The 24013-nt window shown below is 38.4% G+C and overlaps 1 protein-coding gene across 1 annotated transcript in view; it reads right to left on the bottom strand.

The window, feature by feature from the left end:
- Positions 1-13032, bottom strand: part of cul2 (cullin 2) — a 24501-nt gene extending 11469 nt beyond the window's left edge. Inside the window, exons 1-13 of the mRNA XM_051097549.1 lie at positions 12852-13032; positions 10829-10968; positions 10258-10360; positions 10075-10169; positions 7369-7474; positions 7131-7213; positions 6616-6712; positions 5957-6067; positions 5644-5806; positions 5422-5546; positions 5187-5294; positions 2679-2738; positions 2405-2533 (exon numbers count right to left, since the gene is read on the bottom strand). Of these exons, the coding sequence (XP_050953506.1) occupies positions 2405-2533; positions 2679-2738; positions 5187-5294; positions 5422-5546; positions 5644-5806; positions 5957-6067; positions 6616-6712; positions 7131-7213; positions 7369-7474; positions 10075-10169; positions 10258-10360; positions 10829-10947 (1299 nt within the window). The 5' untranslated portion in view covers positions 10948-10968; positions 12852-13032. The remainder of the gene's footprint in view (positions 1-2404; positions 2534-2678; positions 2739-5186; positions 5295-5421; positions 5547-5643; positions 5807-5956; positions 6068-6615; positions 6713-7130; positions 7214-7368; positions 7475-10074; positions 10170-10257; positions 10361-10828; positions 10969-12851) is intronic.
- Positions 13033-24013: the final 10981 nt, after the last annotated feature.

Genomic DNA, 24013 nt, shown 5'->3' with positions numbered 1-24013 from the left:
TTTTTCTACATTTTTTCTATTTTTTAAAATGTTGACAACATGCAGCTAACATGTTTAGCACTGCTAAAGTGTTTTAGCACATTTCCTGCACAATGCTAACATGTTTTAACACGCGGTTACAATGTTTTACCACGTTTTTAACATGTTTTTACCATGCTTTAACATTTTCATAATGTGCTAATACAATTTAAAACTTTGCTAATGCTTTAACATGTTCATAACATGTTTCTACCATGTTTTAGAATTTTCGAAATATTCTAATAGGAATAAACTTTGCTGTTTTAAAATGTTAATAACATGCTGCTCATGTTTTAGTACAATGCTAACATATTTTAGCATTTTGCTAATGTTTTAACATGTATACGTACTGCCAGAATGTTTTAGCATATTGATAGCACAACAATGCTAACATGTTTTAACACCTTGTTAAAATGTTTTACCATGTTGCTAGCATGTTTCTACCATGTTTTAGCATTTTCATAATGTGCTAATGCAATGTAAAACTTTGCTAATATGTTAATAACATGTTGCTAACATGTTTTAGCACTGTTCACATATTTTAGCATTTGGTTAACATGTTTTAACATGTTTTACCACATTACTGCCACAATAGTGGTAACACATTGCTAACATATTAATACACCGCTAACACATTTCTATCTTGTTTCAGCATGCTCATAAATTGTTAATGTTTTAACATGTTAACAAGCTGCTATAATGTTTTAGCACATTGAAAACATTGGTACATGTTAGAATGTTTATACCATGTTTTACCATTTTCATAACATGTGGTAATGCTTTAACATTTTCAGTGTTTCTAACATGTTTTTCCACATTTTTCTTTTAAAATGTTGATAACATGCTGCTAACATGTTTTAGTACATTGCTAACACAATGATAACATGTTTTATCACGTTGTTACAATGTTTTACCATGTCCATAGCATGTTTCTACCATGTTTGAGAATTTTCATAATATTCTAATAGGTTGGAAAACTTTGCTAATGTTTTAAAATGTTAATAACATGCTGTTCAAGTTTAGCACATATTTTAACATTTTGCTAACGTTTTAACATGTAAATGTACTGCCAGAATGTTTTAGCACATTGATAGCACAACGCTAGCATCTTTTAACACCTTGCTAAAATGTTTTACCATGTTACTAGCATGTTTCTACCATGTTCTAGCATTTTACAACACAACTCAGTCCCAACAATGTGCTAATACAATTTAAAACTTTGCTAACATGTTTTAACATGTTAATAACATTTTATGTTTTCTAACATGTTGTTAACAAGCTGCTAAGATATTTTAACATATTATACACATTATTATTATGTTCAATTGTATACACATTTTTTAATGTTAACATGTTTTAACACATTGCTAGCATGCTGTTAACATGTTTTAATAGGTTTCTAACTTGTTTTAACATGCTGTTATGGATTTCTTAAAGGGTCATGAAACCCCGGACTACTTTTTCTGAGATTTCATCAGAGGGGTTTGCAGCCGTTCATCCGTTCAGTTTGCATTCTGTTGGAGAAAACTGGTTAATTTTGAGCTTTTTTGCACTATTTTCAACTTTTGGGTTTATAATCTACATTGTGCTGACGTCACAGTTTTTGACGTGGCAACAGACCATAGTACATCGATGACGCGTCGGTGTCTCATAATTATTCATGAGGCTGCGTGTTCTTATCCTATGAGAAGACGCTTCGCCTAATTACTCACGACAGCGTGTGTTGATTTGCTATGGCAGACGCTTCAGACTTGAGATTGCGTATATTAACTGAGAGAACCGTTCATGGATGGAAGAGTGTTTGTTTTTGTTTGCTTTGTAAGAGTTTGCACAAACGCGATTCATAAAGTGAGTGTAATAGCGGTTTTTACAACTCCTTGATGCAACCCGTCAAAAGAATTATAAACGCAGCAAAATAGCCTTAAAAAGTTAATAGAGGTACAACAGCATGTTCATATATATATGTTTTCGATGTGGCGTGCAAATGGCTGTGCATTTATTTGTGTTGTTTACTCAATGGGAGCGAAATGAAACTGTCTGAACCGTCTGAACCTGAAGTTGACTCTCTCCCCTCTTCCCCCTCCGCTCCGCAGCGCACCACGCCCTCTTTTGCAGCATTTTTCAAACCTGTGGTGAGAACTCACTAGTGCTGAAACGGGGGTTTCATGACCCTTTAACATACTGCACGTATAACAATGCTAGCTTGTTTTAACACATTGCTAGCATATTGACAGAACTTATCAAAATGCTTGGCCAATAGCTTTTAGTTTGCATTCCAAAAAGCCAGCCTGCAAACCAGCTATGACCAGGCTGGAAGACCTGGTTTCAACAGGATTTTAAGTTCTTCTTCTTCTATACATGTGGATAAATCAAGGCATGGGCTCACCTTCTGAAACACATCTTTGTCGTCAATGTATTTGAAGACTGTGATGAAGCTGGTCAGTTTGTCTTCAACCTCATTCTCTGTCATTCCTTTTGCAGATTTCTTCAACAGATTGTCACAGTACTTAGCCAGCTGTGCCACAGCATGAGAAACACCGGTAAAGAGGAAAAGGAGCGTTAATGTTCTGACTGCATGTGTTCATTAGGTTCATTCAGAGTTTATTTAGTCATCTTGATCAAAAGTTGGTAGTAGCTGAGGATAAATAGCAATTACACACCAGCTCAGGCGCTTTGCAGATGGATTTGGGCTCTCTGTAGTTCACTACTGAAGTCAAGGCCTGGAAGGAAATGAGCAATAAAATCACAAACCACAAACCAGTGTTTCTAAACACACACATGAACCTGAGGGCAATGCATACTGATGCCAGATACCCCCTACTGGACTAAATGGAGAAGAGTGCCAAGTATGTATTATACTATTTTTGTATTCCATAATTGCATTTGTATTAATAAAATGTTTTATGCATTTAATATTACTGTTCTATTATATTATATATTAAACATTTCCATAATTGCATAATTGCATTTGTATTGTTTAAAAATCAGTAAGACTTGTAATGTTTTTTGCATCAAGGCTGTATTTATTTGTCATAAATACAGGAAAAAAAGCAGTAATTCTGTGAAATGTTATTACAATATAATGGTTTCTATTTTAATATACTTTAAAATATAATTTATTCCTGTGATGCAAAGCTGATTTTTTAATCAGCCATTAATCCAGTCTTAAGTGTCACATGATCCTTCAGAAATAATTTTAATATGCTGATTTATTATTTGAATTATCTATATTGGCAAAACTTGTGCTTGCCAAATATTGTAATACTTTTTTCAGGATTCTGATGACTAAAAAGTTAAAAAGAACAGCATGTATTCAAATAAAATCTTTTCCAATAAAATAAGGCTTTGCTTTCACTTTTTATCAATTTAACACATCTTTGCTAAATCAAAGTATTAATTTCTTTCAAAAACTATTTTACTGACCCTAAACTTTTGAATGGTAGTGTATATTGTTAAAGATTTCTATTTGGAATAAATGCTGTTCTTTTTAACTTTTTATTCATTAAAGAATCCTGAAAAAAAGTATCACAGGTATCACTGTTTCCAGAATGTGTACTATTTAAAAATACTGTTTGATTATCATTGTTATACTATATTTTATTATATATCAATAATTACCATAAATGCATTTGTATTGTTTTAAAATACTGAGGCTTTTACAATCATGTCATTTTATTATATTACATTAAATTATATATTGAAGGAGAACGCCACTTCCAGAGCAACAATTTACAAATAATTTACTCACCCCCTTGTCATCCAAGATGTTCATGTCTTTCTGTCTTCAGTCGTAAAGAAATTATGGTTTTTGAGGAAAGCATTTCAGGATTTTTCTCCGTATTTTTCTTGAAAGGGCTCTTAACGATCCTAGCCGAGGAAGAAGGGTCTTATCTAGCGAAACGATCTGCCTTTTTTTTTTTTTTTTGAAAAGCACAAAGCACAAAAGCTCGTGTAGCACAAGCTCTGGGATGTGCGTCCACGATGCTACGAATTAGTGATGGGTCGTTCTTGAACGATTCTTTCATTCTTTCGATTCGAGTCGTCTCGGGGAGTGATTCGTTCAGTCACGCATGCGCAACATCCTATTAGGTTCTGTACTGGAATTAGTTCACCTGTTTTGAGTCTTCGGGTTTTTCGAGTTGTTCGTTCATCTTATGGGGCTGTCATGTGGTGAACGAACGACTCGAACCCGAAAACTTGAAGTGAAGGTGAAGTGAGCTAATCAAAGACTAAAGACCCAGGTAAACAATGAATTAATCTTTTCTGTTTCTTATAGCATTATAGTTTTGTCTTGTTCGTAGTGTGATCAACGTTTGTGTAAGCAGTAGATGTGTTAGGGAAGTAACATGTAACATTTTAATTATATTTTGCTAAAATGAACGAAAAGACTCAAAAAAAGATTCGTTCATTTTGCTGAACGAGACTCAAAGGTCCGAGTCGGTAAAATGATCCGAACTTCCCATCACTACTAGGAATTACATCTAACTTCATTGTCTGTATACTCCGGTTTAAAAAGACAGAGTATGGCGAAAACACCATCTTATTTTCTCCTACAACTTCAGAATCGTCTGACATTGTTGTACCTTTTTGTCTGTAAACAGCGTCTGACTTACTTGCACTTTCTTAGTCTTTGCACCTTCGCTTTGACCTTTCGACATGATTCAATAGTACGTAGCGCCGTGAACGCGCATCCCAGAGCCTGTGCTACACGAGCTTTTGTGCTTAAAAAGTATACACATTTTTATTTTCCGAAAAAAATGATCAATCGTTTCGTTATTAAGACCATTCATCCTCGACTGGGATCGTTTAGAGCCCTTTGAAGCTGCATTTAAACTACATTTTGGAAGTTCAAAATTTGGGCACCAGTGAAGTCCATTATATGGAGAAAAATCCTGAAATGTTTTCCTCAGAAAACGTAATTTCTTCACGACTGAAGACAGAAGACATAAACATCTTTGATGACAAGAGGGTGAGTAAATGATTTGTGAATTGTTGTTCTGGAAAAGTATTATATTATATTATATTATACAAATTTCATAACTGCATTTGCATTATTTCAAAGTACTGATGCTTTTACTATTATTCTGAAATACGGAAAACTGTAATAATGAGTAAGCGTGTCCAAATGCTTAATACTGTATATAAACGGTGTTGAACTGTAAGTGTACCTTATCAAGCGCACTCATGAAGTGTTGGTCCCCATTCAACACTGTGTTAATCAACTGGACAAATTTACTATGAACCTCCAACACCGACTCCACAAACTGCGTTGGCATCTGCAGGACAAAGATCACTGCAATTAATACTATATACAAATAATTCTGTGCATACAGCTGTTTTACTTAGCTGTACATCACGTTTAGACACGTTTAGAAGTATTTTTAAACAACCCAGAGCACTCACGTTTTCCTGAGAGAGGTTACTCGTGGCTCTGAGACCCTCATCGTGAATGTGAACCTGGAGCTCCTGGATCATGTGAGGTAAGCCGCTGGACACGGCCCGCAGTAGCGTGTACATATTCGCCATATCTAAAACCAAACAAACCATCAGGACGTCCTACAGTTATAACACGCCAACTGAAGCACATACATAAAAACATAAAGCAATAATTAGAATTGTGCTGACCGTCTCTCTTTTCCTGTCTGATGATATTTTGACACTCCCCGTGCAAGAACTGCAGGTGATCGGCCACCATCCTCTGCTGACATTCATGGATGACTTTGGCGTAAGAGCTGGGGTGCAGATACTTCCGACATCTCACCTCCTCGTCTTTCAACCGGCCTAAAACCTGCAGAATCAGAGAGCATCAGCCACTGGCCAGCAAGACCACAATAAAGCTAGATATCAACCAGCAACATGGACCAAAAATCAGAGAAACCATGTTAAAGTAATGGCTCTAAATGTAAAAGATGGTCATGCTGTGGTTACACCTTCTCACCTTCTCCATATACTGGGAGCAGTTGGACTCCTGCAGTAGATTGGAGGCTTCCTGTTTGTAATACTCTCCGGTTTTTGTCAGGAACGGCCCCTCAAAGATTTCCTGATAAAACTGGATAAAGAGAAAAGAGGGTGTGGCCTTTAAATGAGATGCATGATTGCTGATACACAAACTCTAAGCATGCAAATATGTACACAAATATGTACACAAATGTTTGCGGTCTCTCTCACCAAGACTGCAATAATTTGATCAAAAATACAGTAAAAACAGTAATATTGAGAAACATTATTACTATTTAAAACAACTGTTTTCTAAGTGAATATATAGTAAAATGTAATTTATTTCTGTGATGCAAAGCTGAATTTTCAGCATCATTGCTCCAGACTTCAGTGTCACATGATCCTTCAGATATCATTCTAATATGCTGATTTGCTGCTCAAAAAACATTTCTGGTTATTATCGGTGTTGAAAACAGTTGTGGAAACTGTGATGCAATTTTTGCAACACATTTTAAAACATTAAAAGTACTATTTGTCTTTAAAAAATAAAAAAAAAAATCTAACTGACCGCAAACTTTTGAACAAAATAAAAAAAAAAAAAAATGAAATATTTTGAAAGCTTCATGTTTGCACAAACACAAAAAAACTGACCACACTTACCTTTAGAGGAAACTTTTTCTTGTACTGTTCAACATGAACAAAGGAGTTGATAACCCCATGGATTACCTTCTGATTGGGGTCTTCCCCACATCGGTCGCTATAACAAAAGAAAACAAAAACAAAAACAAACAAAAACAAAAAAAAACATTGAAACTGAATAAATCTGCAAAAGTTTCCTCAAACAATGTATAATGGAATATAATCAATAAAACTGAACTTGGGTTCAGGCCATGCAATCGTAACAAGTCAATGGAAAGTATCTGTGGTACCAAAGATAATTACATTTTTTGTTTCTAAAAACAAACCGTAAATGCATTTACAGTAATACACAACAAAAACAACAAGCAACTGGGCAAAATAAAATAAAATAAAATAAAATAAAATAAATATTTCAGGTCAGAGTAAAAATGTAGTGAAATAAGCAGCAAAAAAAAAACAAAAAAAAACAAAAACAAAAAAAAAGGTTTACTGTTAAAGTTGTATTTAACCTGAAAACATTTTCAAGTTTAACCTACTTCTTGATCTCTTTCAGAAGCATCCCGATCAGCATCGGTTGAAGGGGCTCAATCATTAACTTCCGCCACATGTCAAGTGCAAGCTAAAAACAGAACAAAAACACTACTTATAAACCATTATACTGTTTATGAAAGAATAAACACCAAGCTTGACATTTAAAATGTTAACAGTGTGTCAACATGAGTTCACATGCCAACAGCCTGTGTCATAAGAAACTGCTTACGAAACCATGCATACCTCTCCAATCTCCATTAACGGCTCATTCATATCCACCCCTCCATATCCATACTGCAGGTCTGCTTCGGTCAGCTTGTTCTTCTTAATAAACTGTGTGTTAAGATACCTGCGGGAAATTCACAAAAACACTCATTAAGGAGGCTATTATTTTAGATGAGTATGTGCGTGTGTTGATGCACATTAAAGCTGTGGATGACGTCAATTCAATAGCTCCTTGTTTTCACAGCTGACCAAGACCAGCGGGACAGTGATGGGTTCAGTCCAGCATGGTGAAATCAAGCTGAATTTGACCAAAGGCCTTGGTGAGGCCGAGGTCTGCATGCCAGAGAAACAATACCTTGTGCAATCAAACTAGCACATGATAGTAAACCATCAGCTTGAGTAATAACAAAATGTATGACTTCAAATAGAATATAAAAGAAAACAAATAAAATATTGTCCCCAAGTATTATCAACCAACAATATCAAAGTATAGGGAGTGTGTTTTCACAATGGCATTCAAATGCACTCTTACCTAGAATGTATTATGCATACACAGTATGCACATTTTTTGCATAACAGAATAACCAGATTAACTGCTAATACGTTTGCCAAAATGTGAATGAACCAAAAGCAACACCAAACGTGATTTTAATATCTCTTTGATGACATATTCATTTGTTCCATCAAGATTTTACTAAACTAGATTAAGGATTGCAAAACTAGTCTATTACTTTAAGTATTTATCTTTGATAAGACAACTACCATTCAAAAGTTTTGGGTCAGTAAAACATTTTAAAGAAATTAATACAAAATGATCAAAAGCGAAAAAGACATTTATAAGGTTACAAAAGATTTATATTTCTAATAAATACTGTTTTTTTGAATTTACCATTAATCCTGAAAAAATGCATCACGGTTTCCACAGAAATATTGGGCAGCACAACTGTTTTCAACACAGATAATAATCAGAAATGTTTATTGAGCAGCAAATCTGCAATTTACAATGATTTCTGAGGATCATGTGACAGTGAAGACTGGAGTAATGATGCTGAAAATTCAGCTTTGATCACAGGAATAAATTACATTTTAACAGATATTCAACTAGAACATGAGTTTTTTCAAATTGCAATAATATTTCACAATATTATTGTTTTTGCTGGATTTTTTAACAAATAAATGCAGCAGAATGAGCGGAAAAGACTTCTATATCAAAAATATTTACAATTTACTGACCCTAAGCTTTTGAACAGTAGTGTGTACTAATATACTGCAGGTTTTACGTTACTACTTAATTGAAATTGACTGACTTTCTTATTCTAAAGCCCAAGAAAGTGTTAAACTAAGGTTAAACACAAAAAAACAATCATCTAATTCTTCAACATCCACTCAGTCATGATATAAACACTTTTAGACCATTATTAAATAAGCATTTGCCATTTAAGTATCACACCCGCATTAACAAGAATACCATTTACCACACAAAAACTCTGGAGTCAGTACAGTTTACGTGCAACTTAAAAATGAACTAGCCATACCAAACAGAACTGCAAAAATAATGGCCGTTCCAAACAGATCTGATATTTTTGAGCAAAACCAGTCAACCTATGAATTGCTTATGTGTAGGCGTCTCTGACATTAAAGGGATAGTGTGAATGTTCTGTCATCATTTACTCACCCTCATTCCGTTGTTTCTTTCTTCTGTTCAATACAAAAGAAGACATTCTGAAGAATGTTGGTAACCAAATTGTTTTACTTTCCCCTTTGACTTCCATACTAATTTTTGGAATGTATGGAACTGTTTGGTTACCAACAGTGTTGGGAAAAGTTACTTTTAAAAGTATTACAATTTTGCGTTACTCCCTGAAAAAGTAACTAATTACTTTACTTAGTTACTTTTTTGGAAAGTAATGTGTTACATTACTTTTGCGTTACCTTTTAAATCTGGGCAGGACTTGCTTCTTTGTTTTTAATATGAAACAATTCTAACGTACAAACCCTTTTATACCAAAAGTGAATAAATTCACCTCAGGCTGAAATAAAAGTACATTTATGCAGGAGATCACAAAAAAAAGATTAAAAAAAAATGAAGCACAAATGTTAGTTTATCTAAAGTAATTTTTGCTTATTAGTATGGTTGAATTGCATCATTGAAGGTCAGCAGCAAAGACACTGGTTCATAAAATGGCATTAAATACATAAAGGATATTTGTTTTATTTAACATATTTAATTATTGCATGGTGGCGTCATATTCTGAGTTTGCATTTCACTGTTTTTACTCATTTTGAGGAATACTCAATCCTAAAATACAGTAACATCATATTTACTCCCAATTTCCTGACAGGGGACTTGTCAATCAATGAATGGGGGAAAAAGTAGCTGGTGTTACTTATTTGAAAAAGTAACTCAGACATTTTCTTAGAAATTCAAAAGTAATGCGTTACTTTACTAGTTACTTGAAAAAGTAATATTATTACGTAACTCGCGTTACTTGTAATGCGTTACCCCCAACACTGGTTACCAACATTCTTCAAAATATCTTTTGTGTTCAACAGAAGAAACTCACACAGGTTTGGAACAACATAAAGATAAATGATGACAGAACTTTCATTTTTAGATGAACTATCCCTTTAAACTTGGCTAGGAGAACTGTAACATTGAAAAATATTGCACACATCACCTTTAATTTCCACAAGAATTCCCTGTGCTGCAGTAACTGAATTTACCTGTATAAGCAATCCATGTACTCAGCACCTTTGCTGTATTCCTCCCAGTATCTGTGATACATCACCAAAACCTTTTCCTCCGAATCCAGGACTCTCTGAAAGACACAAACCGCAATGATGGAACATATCCACAGTTAAACCATAACGACACCGGTCTGAGCCACGAGCATCGCCCGTTCTTACCTTGAACAACTGCCGGACGTGATTTTCCAGAAACACCTTTGTCTCAGTGTACAGTTTTTCCCCTAAAGGCTCTGGATATGCAACACACAGCGCATATATGTCACTAAAACGCATGTTAAGGAAATTTTAATCCAGGATACATTAAGTTACACTACTGTTCAAAAGTTTAGGGTTGATAAGAAGTTATAATTTAAAAGAGCTGAGTTCTATTTTAATAAAAATGTAATTTATTTCTGTGATGTAAAGCTGGATTTTCAGCATCATTAGTCTACTGTCACACAATCCTTTAAAAATTATTCTAATATGCTGATTTGCAGCTCAAGAAACATTTCTGATTAGTATTAATTTCTTTTAATATCTTACTGACCCCAAACTTTTGAACAGCAGTGCACATAAAAATGAAAGTAAACTAATTATGGCTTTGCACAGTCATAAAATGAATTTACAAAAAAAACTAATTGCAAGAAACGAAAGGAAGAAAAAAAGAGGAAGCAGTAGTTTCATTGCACTTTCATCTAAATTAGGAAAGATGTGTCTCTGCTAGAACTCGAATCAGCTCAGTGAAGGATACGAGAAGCGGTCGTTCCATGTTGCTCTCTCCACGTAATCAAGCATCACAACCGCTCTGATTGTCGTTAGGAGCTTGTTCCACGTCTCATCGAAATCCACCACCCGCGGTTTTAAGGACATGGTGTGTGGCTTCGGCTTAAACTGGGGGGAAAAGACATGAAAAAGTGGGTGACAATGAATTCATTACAGCATTCTCATTAGTGTTGTTATTGTTAACTAAAACTATAAAAAAAAAAATAAAATGAAACTAAATAAATCGGAATAAGTTTACACTGAAGTAATAGTGAAACTAAACTAAATGACCAAAACTTAAACTCAAATTAGAATAAAAAAAACTAAATACGAGATAATTAAAAATATAAGGGTCCAAGATGAAAAGGGGTTTTAGTTTTTTTCTCCCATACATTTGAATGCATTCAGATTTTTTTTTTTTTTTTTTATCATATACCAAAAAAAAAAAAAAAAAAAACCACCATATCACCATATCACACCAAAAAATCTTATCAGGTATATTTAGAACAAGAATCATTAGATGACATTAAAAGAGTCTATCATTGACCCTGGACCACAAAACCAGTCTTAAGTCGCTGGATTATATTTGTAGCAATAGCCAAAAATACATTGTGGGTCAAAATTATACATTTTTCTTTTATGCCAAAAATCATTAGGAAATTAGGTAAAGCTCAAGTTTCATTAAGATATTTTGTGCATTTCCTACTGTAAATGTATTGAAACTTAATTTTTGATTAGTAATATACATTGCTTAATTTGGACAACTTTAAAGGCGATTTTCTCAATATTTTGATTTTTCTGCACCCTCAGATTCCATATACTGAAATAGTTGTATCTCGGCCGAATATCGTTCTATCCTAACAAACCATATATCAATGGAAAGCTTAATTAGTCAGCTTTCAGATGATGCATAAAGCTCAATTTCGAAAAATTTACACTTATGACTGGTTTAGTGGTCCAGCGTCACATATAAGATCACAAAAACCAATGAACTGTAACTTTTACCGATCAGAATAAATAAGCTTTCCGTCGATGTATGGTTTGTTAGGATGGAACAATATTTGGTCGAGATACAACTATTTCAGTATATGGAATCTGAGGGTGCAAAAATATCAAAATATTGAGAAAATCGCCTTTGAAGTTTTTAAATTAAGTTCTTTGCAATGCATATTACTAATCAAAAATTAAGTATTCGTATATTTACAGTAGGAAATTGACAAAATATCTTTATGGAACATGATCTTTACTTAATTTCCTAATGATTTTCGGCATAAAAGAAAAATCTATCATTTTGACCCACGCAGTGTATTTTTGGCTATTGCTACAAATATACCCCAGCGACTTAAGACTGGTTTTGTGGTCACATATTGTATACAGACCCCCCCCCCGTTCTCAATATTTCGACACTGGTATCACCCAGTGAAAAACCTACAGCACTTGTGCTGTTTGATTTCATTTGACAGGTCTGTTAGAAAGAGTTAGAAGACATGCAGATCTTGCTTCTACACTAAACAACCATAAAACCAGGACCAAACCTCACTAGCAACTACAAATTTAAAGAAAAACTAATCATTAGAGTAACTGATCAGTGATCAGTGCAGATCTACGTTTATAATCTCAGTGTCAACATCCAGTACAGCTGTCAAACCACATCTAAGTACAAATCTCACCTGATTCACGTAGAAAAATCTCCATAATTAGTCAAAGCAAATGAGCTTACATCTCAAACAAACCCACATCACAAATTCTGGATCTAAAATAGAGTCACCCCCAAACTGCAGAGGCCTAACAGTTAGTTACACATATCTATGACATAACTGGATGAAAATAGCGGCTGCTGAGCTATTATAAGCACGAGCGATTGAATAACAGCCGTGTATCGTTGTAAACAAACGCATACACGTGTGTTTATAAGTGCTCGGTTTGTGTTTATGACATAAATACAGTGTTGTGGAGCAGAAACAGGGGCTAACGTCTGTGCTAACATGAGCGCTGCTCATTCACACACACACCTGAGATTAAGAAAGCCCTGCTGAGCTGCGAGTCGCGGGCGGTCGGGAGGCTCGGGTGTGTCGGGTCTGGATGTGCTGTCCACTGGTCAGTGTGTCAAAGGTGTTGAGTTTGAAGTGAAGCTGTCAGGACGCTTGATTCCTCTCTCTCCCTCTACACCTCTGCCATTGCCTCTCACGGACCGCACCACTGCATCAGCTGGAGGGGTGGACGAGGGCGGTTAAGGATGGATACAGTTACTGGAAGCTTTAATCAACGCGAGGCGTTTAATCGAGGTTTGTTCGAAAATGTACATAAGTATTTTGTAGGAATGCGGTATGTTGTGCATAAAATTAATGATAATAGAGTAAGGCAGGTTTTACCGGACTCCCCCTTTTATTGGTGGTACGAGCGAAAAGTACGGCGACTGTTTGCGGACATTAATCGTGACAGAAGAGGTGTGAGATGAGATGGCATTATGGACTCGATGTTAGAGATGGGAATCGACTAAAATGTAGCAATTCCTCTGAACAATTCCAGGTGCATTAACGATTATTAAAGTCTTTTTTTTAGAAAGTAAAATGTTTGAAAACGTACTTACTGCATTAACTGTACTCATCAGTTTGTTGCCAAATGACATTTCAGTCGTAAACAGAATATAACAAACCACAAATAAACTGAATTCCGTCAGAAGGTCTTTATTATGGCTTTTCACAGCACTTTAAATGTGGTACAAAGTCATATTTCTTTCTACAGTGTGTGTCCTAACATTAAAAACTCTGTTTTTGTGTGAACTTTTTGTTTAAAGTCAAATGTGCAATGCTTTGTAGGACATAAAGATATTATCCCAGGTGTTTAAATATTACTGAGGTATATTAAAAATTAAATAAAAGCTTAAATAATAATAAAAAAAAAAGATGTTAATCACTGTTAACACCTGCTGTACAGATTAAAGCACCTTAGGATATGTGCATCATTTTATTTGGACAGCAGTATATGAAGAGTTCATTTGCAATAACAGAACTCGGTTTTCAAAAATCATGTTTTTTCATTGTGCATTTCAGTTAATCTCAATCAAACTTTAGTTGGGTTATTCTGATTAAGTAAAAATACAGCTAACACAATAAAACATGATTTTTGAACATTTAAAACAACAGAGTTATCTGTTTTTGCAAATAAACTCTTCATATTCAGTCACGTCTAGGAACCAACAAACATCAAGAAGGATTTATGTAACCCTGGACCACAAAACCAACCATAAGGGTCCATTTTTATGATTTATGTTTATGATTTATTCATCATCATTTACAGCCGATATACAACTATTTAAAAATCTGGAATCTGAGGGTGCTAAAAAAATCAAAATATTGAGAAAATCGCCTTTACAGTTATCCAAATGAAGTTGATGCATATTACTAATCAAAAATTAAGTTTTGATATATTTACTGTAGGAAATTTACAAAACATCTTCATGGAACATGATCTTTACTTAATATTGTAATGATTTTTGGCATAAAAGAAAAATCAATAATTTTGACCCATACAATGTATTGTTGGCTATTGCTACAGATATTCCCGTGCACTGTTAAGCAAACATATATTGTTTTTCATAATAACTATACACAATTTACACATTCACTGAGAAAGGTATAAGCTGAATGTGCCATTAAATTATCTATAAGAATGTTAAAGATCAGAGATTTCCTTGCAAACCAATTGTATTAAACTCAGGATGAAGAAATGTTCTTCTTTGCACTTTTATTGTATGAAGTTATTAAACCTGTGAGAAAAGGTTTTCTGTAGCTTCCTCTAGTGGACAACATATTTCAGTCATTCACTGATATAAATAGCCGATCAAGTGCTGGTCAAGTGCTGTACCAAGTTTTATGAACTTCTGACATTTTGTTAACGAGAAACTGTAGTTAGTCATTACAGGCCACAACACAAAAAAATACTGGCACGTATCTGGTTGGTAGACATTTAAATGAATCTAAATTCTTTTGATATAAATAGCGAATAGTAATAGTAGTAAAGCGTCAGGCCAAACTTTTCAGAGATTATAGATTATAGCTCCAGTGATGTCAGGTGGGTAACGCACATCAAATTGCTAGCCCATTGGCAGGTTATGATTCATAAATTATGACCTGTTAAACATGCCGTTTTTGTCCCATATTTTTCTAATGGTATTATCATGAACTTTATCATTTAACATTGGTGAAAAAACAGCATATGCTGGTAGGCATGTTTTGATGCTGGTTTAAGATGGTCCTTTGCTGGTTTATGCTGGTCATGTTGCTGGTCAAGGACCATCATAAACCAGCAAAGGACCAGCTTAAACCAGCATCAAAACATGCCTACCAGCATATGCTGGTTTTTTCACCAGGGAACTGAGGCCTGTAGAGTCTGAGGTGTAGTTGTTGGGTTGTCTGCCATTTCTCTGAGCTTTACACGGTCTGATCTTGGGGTGAATCTTCTGGGACGTCCACGCCTGGAAGGAGAGGTGTCTGTTTTAAATGTCTTCCAGTTGTGAATAAACTTAAAGTTGTTTGGAAATGGCCATATTACTCTTCTCAGATTGATGGCAGCAACAATTGCTTCTCTAAGATGATTGCTGATGTCTTACCTCCTTGACATTGTGTTAACACACACCTGAAGGCTCCAGACCAGCAAACTGCTAAAGCTTATGCTTTTATAGAGTCGCTCAGACTTGCCGATGATCAGTTAATCAAAGGTATTTGATTAGCAGTGCTTGACTGTTATTTACCCTCTTAATTCCAATGTTAACAGTAAGGGTGTCCTAACTTTGTCAAACATGGCTTTTCCATTTTGGATTTATTTTTGTTCAGTGAATAATGACACGGTGCAATTTGTCATGTGTTGTTGTTCATCTGAGGTTTTGTTTTCAGAATTTTAAGACCAGCCAAGGACCAGTTTTTTTTAATGATGTCCTGATACGGAAAACCATGGAAAACCACGGGGTGTCCACTTTTTCACATGACTGTATGTGTATTGTGCATTTTACTAACAGGTTTGTTTTGTACTATCTTTAAGACCTGTACACTAACAATTGCAAAACTACTTCAGTAGTAATGATTGATATTCAGGACTTGTCAGCCAGTACCACTGTAGACTTACTTACTTACTTACAATTAACTAACTTTCACATTTCAATATGCTCCTGACTTCTAAGGGGTGTTTTTAATTTGTGACTAGTCCCAAAAGCATAGAATACTATCAGTAGAGCTTCACTTTTTTGGCTCAATTTGAAAAAGGGGATATTATTTTTACAGATTAATTAAAAACCACTGCGTGGATTTTTATCATTATAGAGTAGATTTGTACATACACTGCCAACACACATTAATGTTCAAACAACATGTAAAAGTAAAGTTTGCATCCGTTGACCTCTTTAAGGTTTTTTAATGTTTTATGAAAGAAGTCAAACCACCAGATCCTCCTGTCAACCCTATTGGCAAATGGCATCTCAGGAACCACACTCCAGCGGTTTCAGTCTTACCTCTCAGATAGATCCTTCAAGGTATCTTGGAGAGGTGAAGTATCCAAGTTGCAACATCTAACTACTGGGGTGCCCCAGGGCTAGTTCTTGGACCTCTTCTCTTCTCTATCTACATGGCATCATTAGGTTCTTTCAGAAACATGGCTTTTCATATCACTGCTATGCTGATGACACTCAATTCTGCCTTTCATTCCATCCTGATGATCGGACGATAGCTGCTCTCATCTCAGCTTGTCTAACAGATGTTTCTTGCTGGATGAAGGACCATCTCCTCAACTCAACTTTGGTTGTGGTTCCATCAAACCCATCGTTTCATCATGGCACAACCATAACTCCTTCAAAAACAGTCAGAAACCTTGCAGTTGTGATTGATGATAGCTGATTTACTCAGAACACATTTCTAAAACTGCCAGGTTCTGCAGATTTGCTGTATTTATTTATCATTTATTCAACATCAGGAAGATCAGCTCTTTTTTTTCAGAACATGCTTCACAACTCCTTGTTCAAGCTCTTGTTCTGTCCAATCTGGACTATTGCAATGCTCTTTTGGCAGGTCTTCCAGTCAGTTCTATCAAACCTTTACAATTATCCAGAACGCAGCTGCAGAATTAATTTTTAAAGAGCCAAAAAGAACGCACGTCACACCTTTGTTTATCAATTTGCACTGGCCACCAATAGCTGCTCACATAAAATTTTAAGGCATTAACGTTTGCCTACAAAACCACCACTGGCTCTTCACCCTGTCACGGTTCATGAATCCACTGTGTTCTTCATGTCTCGTGTTTTGACGTGTGTGTGTGTGTTGTTGTGTATTACGTCACCGCTCATCAGCGCGTCTGCTGATCTCGTTACTCCGCACCAGCTGTTGTCTATTATCTCTTCTATAAAACCTCACTGCAATCTCTCCCGTTTGTCAGATCGTTGTTTGATGTCCGTGAGTGCATGTCTTCAGTGTGTTTCGTCGTCTTGGATGTTGATCGTGATTTCGTCTCTTCGTGGATTCTTCCCTTGGATTATTACTCACCGCTGGATCATCACTCTTCTCTGCACTTCACGCTGACCATCTTGTCCCTGCACCACCCATCCGAGAGACATTATCTGTGACTGTGTTCTTGCCCATTTCATCTTTCTTAATAAACCTGGTTTAACTTGCATTTTTGCTTCCTCATCCTTTTCACGCGTTACAGAACGATCTGACCAACATGGAAGCAGCAAGTGCCACTCCTTCTTTGTTGGAGGAGTTTATTCGGGCTAGCGTTTCTCGGATGGACGCCCAGGATAAGAGCATGAATGAGTCGGGCAGGCTATTCGTGCTCTTGTGGTGCAGGTGTCCGAGCTCACCCAACGAGTTCAACAGCTGCAACTTCCCGCTGCGCCGCCCATGCCGGCCACTCCCCTCGTACCATCCAACGCTGTCTCCCAGTCAGAGCCCCGCCTTCCTACTCCGGAGCTCTACAGCGGTGAGCCGAATTTTTGCAGAGCTTTCCTCACTAGGTGCTCTATGCATTTTTCGTTGCAGCCACGAACTTTCGCTAGTGAGGAGAGCAAGGTGGCGTTCGTGCTCACCCTGTTGACTGGGAGAGCAGCACTCTGGGGAACGGCGGTGTGGGAGAACCAGGATCCATGCTGTGCCTCGTTCCAGACACTCTCCGCCGAGATGAAGAGGGTGTTCGACCGCGCGGTCGCGGGGAGAGAGGCCGCGCGGGTTCTGGCGGATCTCAGACAGGGGGAGAGATCCGTCTCGGATTACTCCATCGAATTCCGCACCCTGGCGGCAGAGTGCCAGTGGAACGAGGAGGCGCAGTGGGATATGTTCCTGCATGGGCTGGCTGATCGCGTCCAAAGCGAGATCTACGCCCTGGACCTACCCGCCACCCTCAACGGGCTCATCGACCTGGCACTGCGGGTAGACTCTCGACTCTCCCGAGCCGAACGGCGGAGGTTACCCGTTCGGCTCCCCCCTGGGGAGACATCCACACTTCGAGCCAGCGGCGGGGACGCGGTCAGCCCCGTCTATGATCATGAGCCCATGCAGGTCGGACGAGCTTGGCTTTCTCGGGAGGAGAAGGAGAGGCGGAGATCCCAGGGATTATGTATGTACTGTGGGGCGGCGGGGCACTTCGCCTACAGCTGTCCGGTAAAAGGGCCAGCCCGGCAGTAAGTTTGAGGCTACTGTCGGGTGGGATCTCCGCTACGAAGACCTCATCCAGATCGACCTCCACACTCCTCCTGGTAAGACTAAGATGGTCAGACCACTCACACGACTGTTCAGCACTTCTTGACTCAGGGGCCGAAGGTAATTTCATGGACTACACATTTGCACACAAGATTCAAGCTGCACTTCTACCCCTCACCCACACTATTGCAGTCCACGCTCTCAATGGCCAAACCCTACCCACCATTTCATTTACCACCGAACCCATCACACTCACTGTGTCTGGCAACCACAGTGAGATCATATCCTTTTACATTCTGGACTCCCCCCTTGCACCCATTGTATTAGGACACCCCTGGCTCACTAAACACAACCCCAGGATTGACTGGCAGCAGAAGTCGGTATCAGAGTGGAGCAATAAGTGTCATGAGTCATGTCTTGTGTCTGCTTGTCCGTCTGTCGCTGTTTCTGTGTTTCAGGAGAAGGCAGTGAATTTGTGTAACGTGCCCACGGAGTATCTAGACCTGAAGGAGGTGTTCAGTAAGTCTCGGGCTGCTTCTCTTCCTCCTCATCGTCCCTATGACTGTGCTATAGAGTTACTGCCAGGTACGTCTCCGCCCAAGGGCAAATTATATTCACTCTCAGTTCCCGAGAGAGAGGCTATGGAGAAATACATTTCTGATTCTCTAGCAGCGGGGTTCATTCGACCCTCCTCTTCTCCAGCGGGGGCGGGGTTATTTTTTGTGGGGAAGAAGGACGGTTCTCTGCGACCTTGTATTGACTACCGGGGGCTGAATAATATTACGGTAAAGAATACTTATCCTTTGCCGTTAATATCTTCAGCCTTCGAGAGATTGCAGGGAGCGTCGGTCTTCACAAAATTGGATTTAAGAAATGCTTATCATTTGGTCCGCATCAGCAGGGGAGATGAATGGAAGACTGCCTTTAACACCCCCAGGGGGCACTTTGAATATTTGGTCATGCCCTTCGGTTTGTCCAACTCCCCAGGGGTCTTTCAGGCACTCGTCAACGACGTGCTGCGAGATATGGTCGACCGGTTCATATATGTTTACCTGGATGACATATTGATATTTTCCTCTTCTCTCCAGGAACATGTGCAGCACGTTAGGCGAGTGCTTCAGAGGCTGCTAGAGAATGGGCTTTTTGTCAAGGCGGAGAAATGCGATTTTCATGCACAGTCTATTCCTTTCCTAGGGTACATTGCGTCGTCTGAGGGTATGCGCATGGATCCTGAGAAGGTTAAGGCTGTGGTGGATTGGCCAAGTCCAGATTCCCGTAAGGCCCTACAGAGGTTTCTGGGGTTCGCCAATTTCTACCGGCGTTTTATTCGCAACTTCAGCCAACTAGCCTCTCCTCTGACCGCCTTGACCTCCCCCAGAACTACGTTCAGGTGGTCAGACGCAGCCGAGGCTGCGTTTGCCAAACTGAAAAGCCGCTTTGTTTCGGCTCCCATCCTTGTCACCCCTGATCCGTCACGTCAGTTCGTGGTGGAGGTCGATGCGTCAGAGGTGGGGGTAGGTGCAGTGCTATCCCAGCGCTCACCGACAGACGACAGGATGCATCCCTGCGCGTTTTTTTCCCACTGTCTGTCGCCTGCCGAAACTATGATATTGGTAACCGAGAGTTGTTGGCAGTTAAGTTAGCATTGGAAGAATGGCGCCACTGGTTAGAGGGGTCGGGGGTACCTTTTATCGTATGGACCGATCATAAGAACTTAGAATACATTAGAACTGCTAAAAGACTGAACTCTAGGCAGGCTCGGTGGGCACTTTTTTTCGGACGTTTTGATTTTACTCTCTCGTACCGCCCGGGTTCCAAGAACATCAAACCCGATTCTTTGTCACGTATTTTTGACCGTTCCGATCGCCCGTCTACTCCCGAGTGCATTTTTTCTGAGACGTTAATTGTCTCCACACTCACATGGGAGGTCGAATCGAAGGTCAAAACAGCCTTACAAGGGGTAACGCCCCCGGTCGGTTGCCCACCGAACCGTTTATTTGTGCCCGAGGGATTACGGTCCGAGGTCATTCAGTGGGGACATTGTTCCAATGTGGCTTGCCATCCAGGAGTCAATCGCACCACACATTTGGTCAAGCAACGATTTTGGTGGCCACTCATGGCTCGTGACGTTCACAGTTTTGTTTTGGCTTGCTCAGTTTGTGCCACTGGTAAGACTTCTAACAGACCCCCTGAGGGGCTCCTTCAACCGCTGCCGATCCCTTCGAGACCCTGGTCCCATATCGCTCTAGATTTTGTTACCGCCCTCCCACCCTCCCAGGGTAACACGGTAGTTTTGACCGTGGTGGACCGGTTCTCGAAGGCGGTCCATTTCATTCCCTTGCCCAAATTACCCTCAGCCAAGGAGACAGCGTTGACTGTTGTTAACCACGTCTTTCGGTTACATGGCCTCCCGACGGACGTGGTTTCCGACAGAGGTCCCCAATTCGTGTCCAAATTTTGGCGAGAGTTTTGTAAACTACTGGGTGCGACTGTTAGTCTGTCCTCTGGGTTTCATCCCCAGAGCAATGGTCAAACTGAGAGAGCCAACCAGGGCTTGGAGAGAATGTTGCGATGTCTGGTCTCCAAGAATCCTTCCTCATGGAGCCAACAACTATCAATGGTGGAGTACGCCCACAATTCGTTACCAGTATCATCTACGGGCCTTTCTCCGTTTGAATGTAGTATAGGTTACCAGCCACCAATTTTCCCTAGTCTGGAATCCGAAGTCGCGGTTCCCTCCGCTCACGCATTTGTCCAGAGGTGTCATCGCACTTGGACTAGAGCCCGTGAGACTCTACTCCAAGTGGGAGCGCGCACCAAGGCTAAGGCCGATCGCCACCGGTCTAGACCTCCCGTATACGTCGTTGGTTCCAAAGTGTGGCTTTCTACCAAGAACATTCCTCTCCGATCCGTGTCTAATAAACTTGCTCCTAAATTCATTGGCCCGTTCTCTGTCACCAAAATCATTAGTCCGGTGGCAGTCCGCCTTAATCTTCCTCCAGTGTACAGGAGAATCCATCCCGTGTTCCATGTATCCAAAATCAAACCCGTGTTTTTTGCCCGTATTAATCCGCCAGCCCCGGTTCCCCCACCGCCGCGACTCGTAGAAGGGGAACCCACTTATTCGGTAAATCGCATTCTGGACTCTAGGAGGAGGGGACGCGGATTCCAGTACTTGGTGGACTGGGAAGGTTACGGTCTGGAGGAGAGAAGTTGGGTGCCTGCTAGAGACATCCTGGATCACTCCCTTATTGATGATTACAATCAGCAGGTAAGGGAGTCTGGAGAGGAGGGTACTGTCACGGTTCATGAATCCACTGTGTTCTTCATGTCTCGTGTTTTGACGTGTGTGTGTGTTGTTGTGTATTACGTCACCGCTCATCAGCGCGTCTGCTGATCTCGTTACTCCGCACCAGCTGTTGTCTATTATCTCTTCTATAAAACCTCACTGCAATCTCTCCCGTTTGTCAGATCGTTGTTTGATGTCCGTGAGTGCATGTCTTCAGTGTGTTTCGTCGTCTTGGATGTTGATCGTGATTTCGTCTCTTTGTGGATTCTTCCCTTGGATTATTACTCACCGCTGGATCATCACTCTTCTCTGCACTTCACACTGACCATCTTGTCCCTGCACCACCCATCCGAGAGACATTATCTGTGACTGTGTTCTTGCCCATTTCATCTTTCTCAATAAACCTGGTTTAACTTGCTTTTTTGCTTCCTCATCCTTTTCACGCGTTACACACCCCTTTACCTAAATTCACTACTTCAGACTTACGTGCCCTCTAGAAGCTTGCGTTCTGCAAGTGAGCAGTGCATTATTGTGCCACAAAATCACTTTCATGGACTTTTATATTACATTAACTGTTCCCTGCTGGTGGAAGAGTCCTTATCCGTCTTCAAGAAATGGCTATAAACACATCTCTTACATCTTCATTGGACCCTATAACTCTAGCACTCTTTATTCTAATTCTATTCTTATAAAATAAAAAAAACTAAACCCAGTAAATACTAATACTAGCTTCTCTAACTGACTTCTTTTGTATTCTATCTATTTGTTTTCTTTTTATTTATTCTATAATTAACAAAAGGCTAAAATATGTATATTATTTTAGTTATTTATTTTTACAGACTCTCCAAGGAAGGTGATTATCAAGGGATTGACAGGGCGTCCTGTTTCTTGACGTTTCCACAGCTTTAGATCTCTCTCAACCAAGTTATTTGGTGAAACACAGATTTCAGATGTCTTTGTGGTGTTTTTGTGCTGCTGTATGACGAATCACATCCGCCTCACTGTAAAAACAAATAAATAAAATTGTTAACAGTTGTGTACATTTTTCCCCCAGGATGGTTGATAAAATAGAAAGTGCAAACAAAGAGCTTTTATCTGAAATAGAAAGATTTTGTAACAATATGTACTATTGTTCAAAAGTTTGGGATCAGTAAGAATTTGTTTTTTTTTTTTAATAAATTAAAGAAATGAATACTTTTATTCAGCAAGGATGCATTACATTTTTTAAAAGTGACAGTAAGGACATTTATAATGTTATTAATGATTTATACTTTTTTGAGCAACAAATCACGATCATTATTAGCATAATTTCTGAAGGTTCATGTGACACTGAAGACTGAAGTAATGATACTGAAAAGTCAGCTTTGATCACAGGAAGAAATTACATTTTGACATATATTCAAACAGAAAACAGTTATGGTAATATTTCACAATAATACTGTTGTTAATGTAGCCTTGTAATACATGTAATAAATGCAGCCTTGATAAGCAGAAGATTCATCTTTCAAAAAATATTTCACAAAACCTTAATGTTTCCATATAACTGTAAGTGTGTGTTTCATATGATATTTTTATGACCTTTGCAATGCACTGTTTTGAGCATAGTCAGGTAGGTTACCATAGAATATGACTCAGATTAGAACATGGTCCCTTTTAGGTGTTTTTTAAGCTTTAATGTGAATTACTATTACTATTACTATTACCATTACCTTTCTCCACAAAAGTTGCCTCCTCTATCAACACCAAATCTTTTTCCTGCAAACAGAAAAGAATGTGAAGTTCAGCTGATAGACTTCTAGGCTGTTGGGAGTAGTCACAAATAAAATAAATTAAAGTATCATCAATAAAAAAGTAGCCACAAAGAATAATAAAGATTTTCGAAGATTTAAGATTTTTTTTTGCAATCTTTTATTTTTTTAATGACAAAAATATATATATATATAGTTTTACTCTCATACACATTATGTTTGATTAATCAAATATGTGTCATTTGTGATGTCAATGTAGTAGTAAGAACAGGACAAGGGAGGAACTGGAGGAACTAAGTTAACATTCAAGTACATTTTAGACCATCTGTATGTTTGTGGCAAGATTAAAATGAACATTACGTATAAAAACGTATTATAAAAAAATAACGATAAACACGCTCCAAATGTTTTTGCGTTGACTTTTATTTTGAAAAGTCAATAACGTCTCCAGTCAT

Source organism: Labeo rohita, chromosome 24 (genome assembly GCF_022985175.1).
Source record: "Labeo rohita strain BAU-BD-2019 chromosome 24, IGBB_LRoh.1.0, whole genome shotgun sequence".
In the NCBI taxonomy this organism is placed as follows: domain Eukaryota; kingdom Metazoa; phylum Chordata; class Actinopteri; order Cypriniformes; family Cyprinidae; genus Labeo; species Labeo rohita.
The sequence above is the reverse complement of the archived record's forward strand: the minus strand, read 5'-3'. Positions and strand labels throughout refer to the sequence as shown.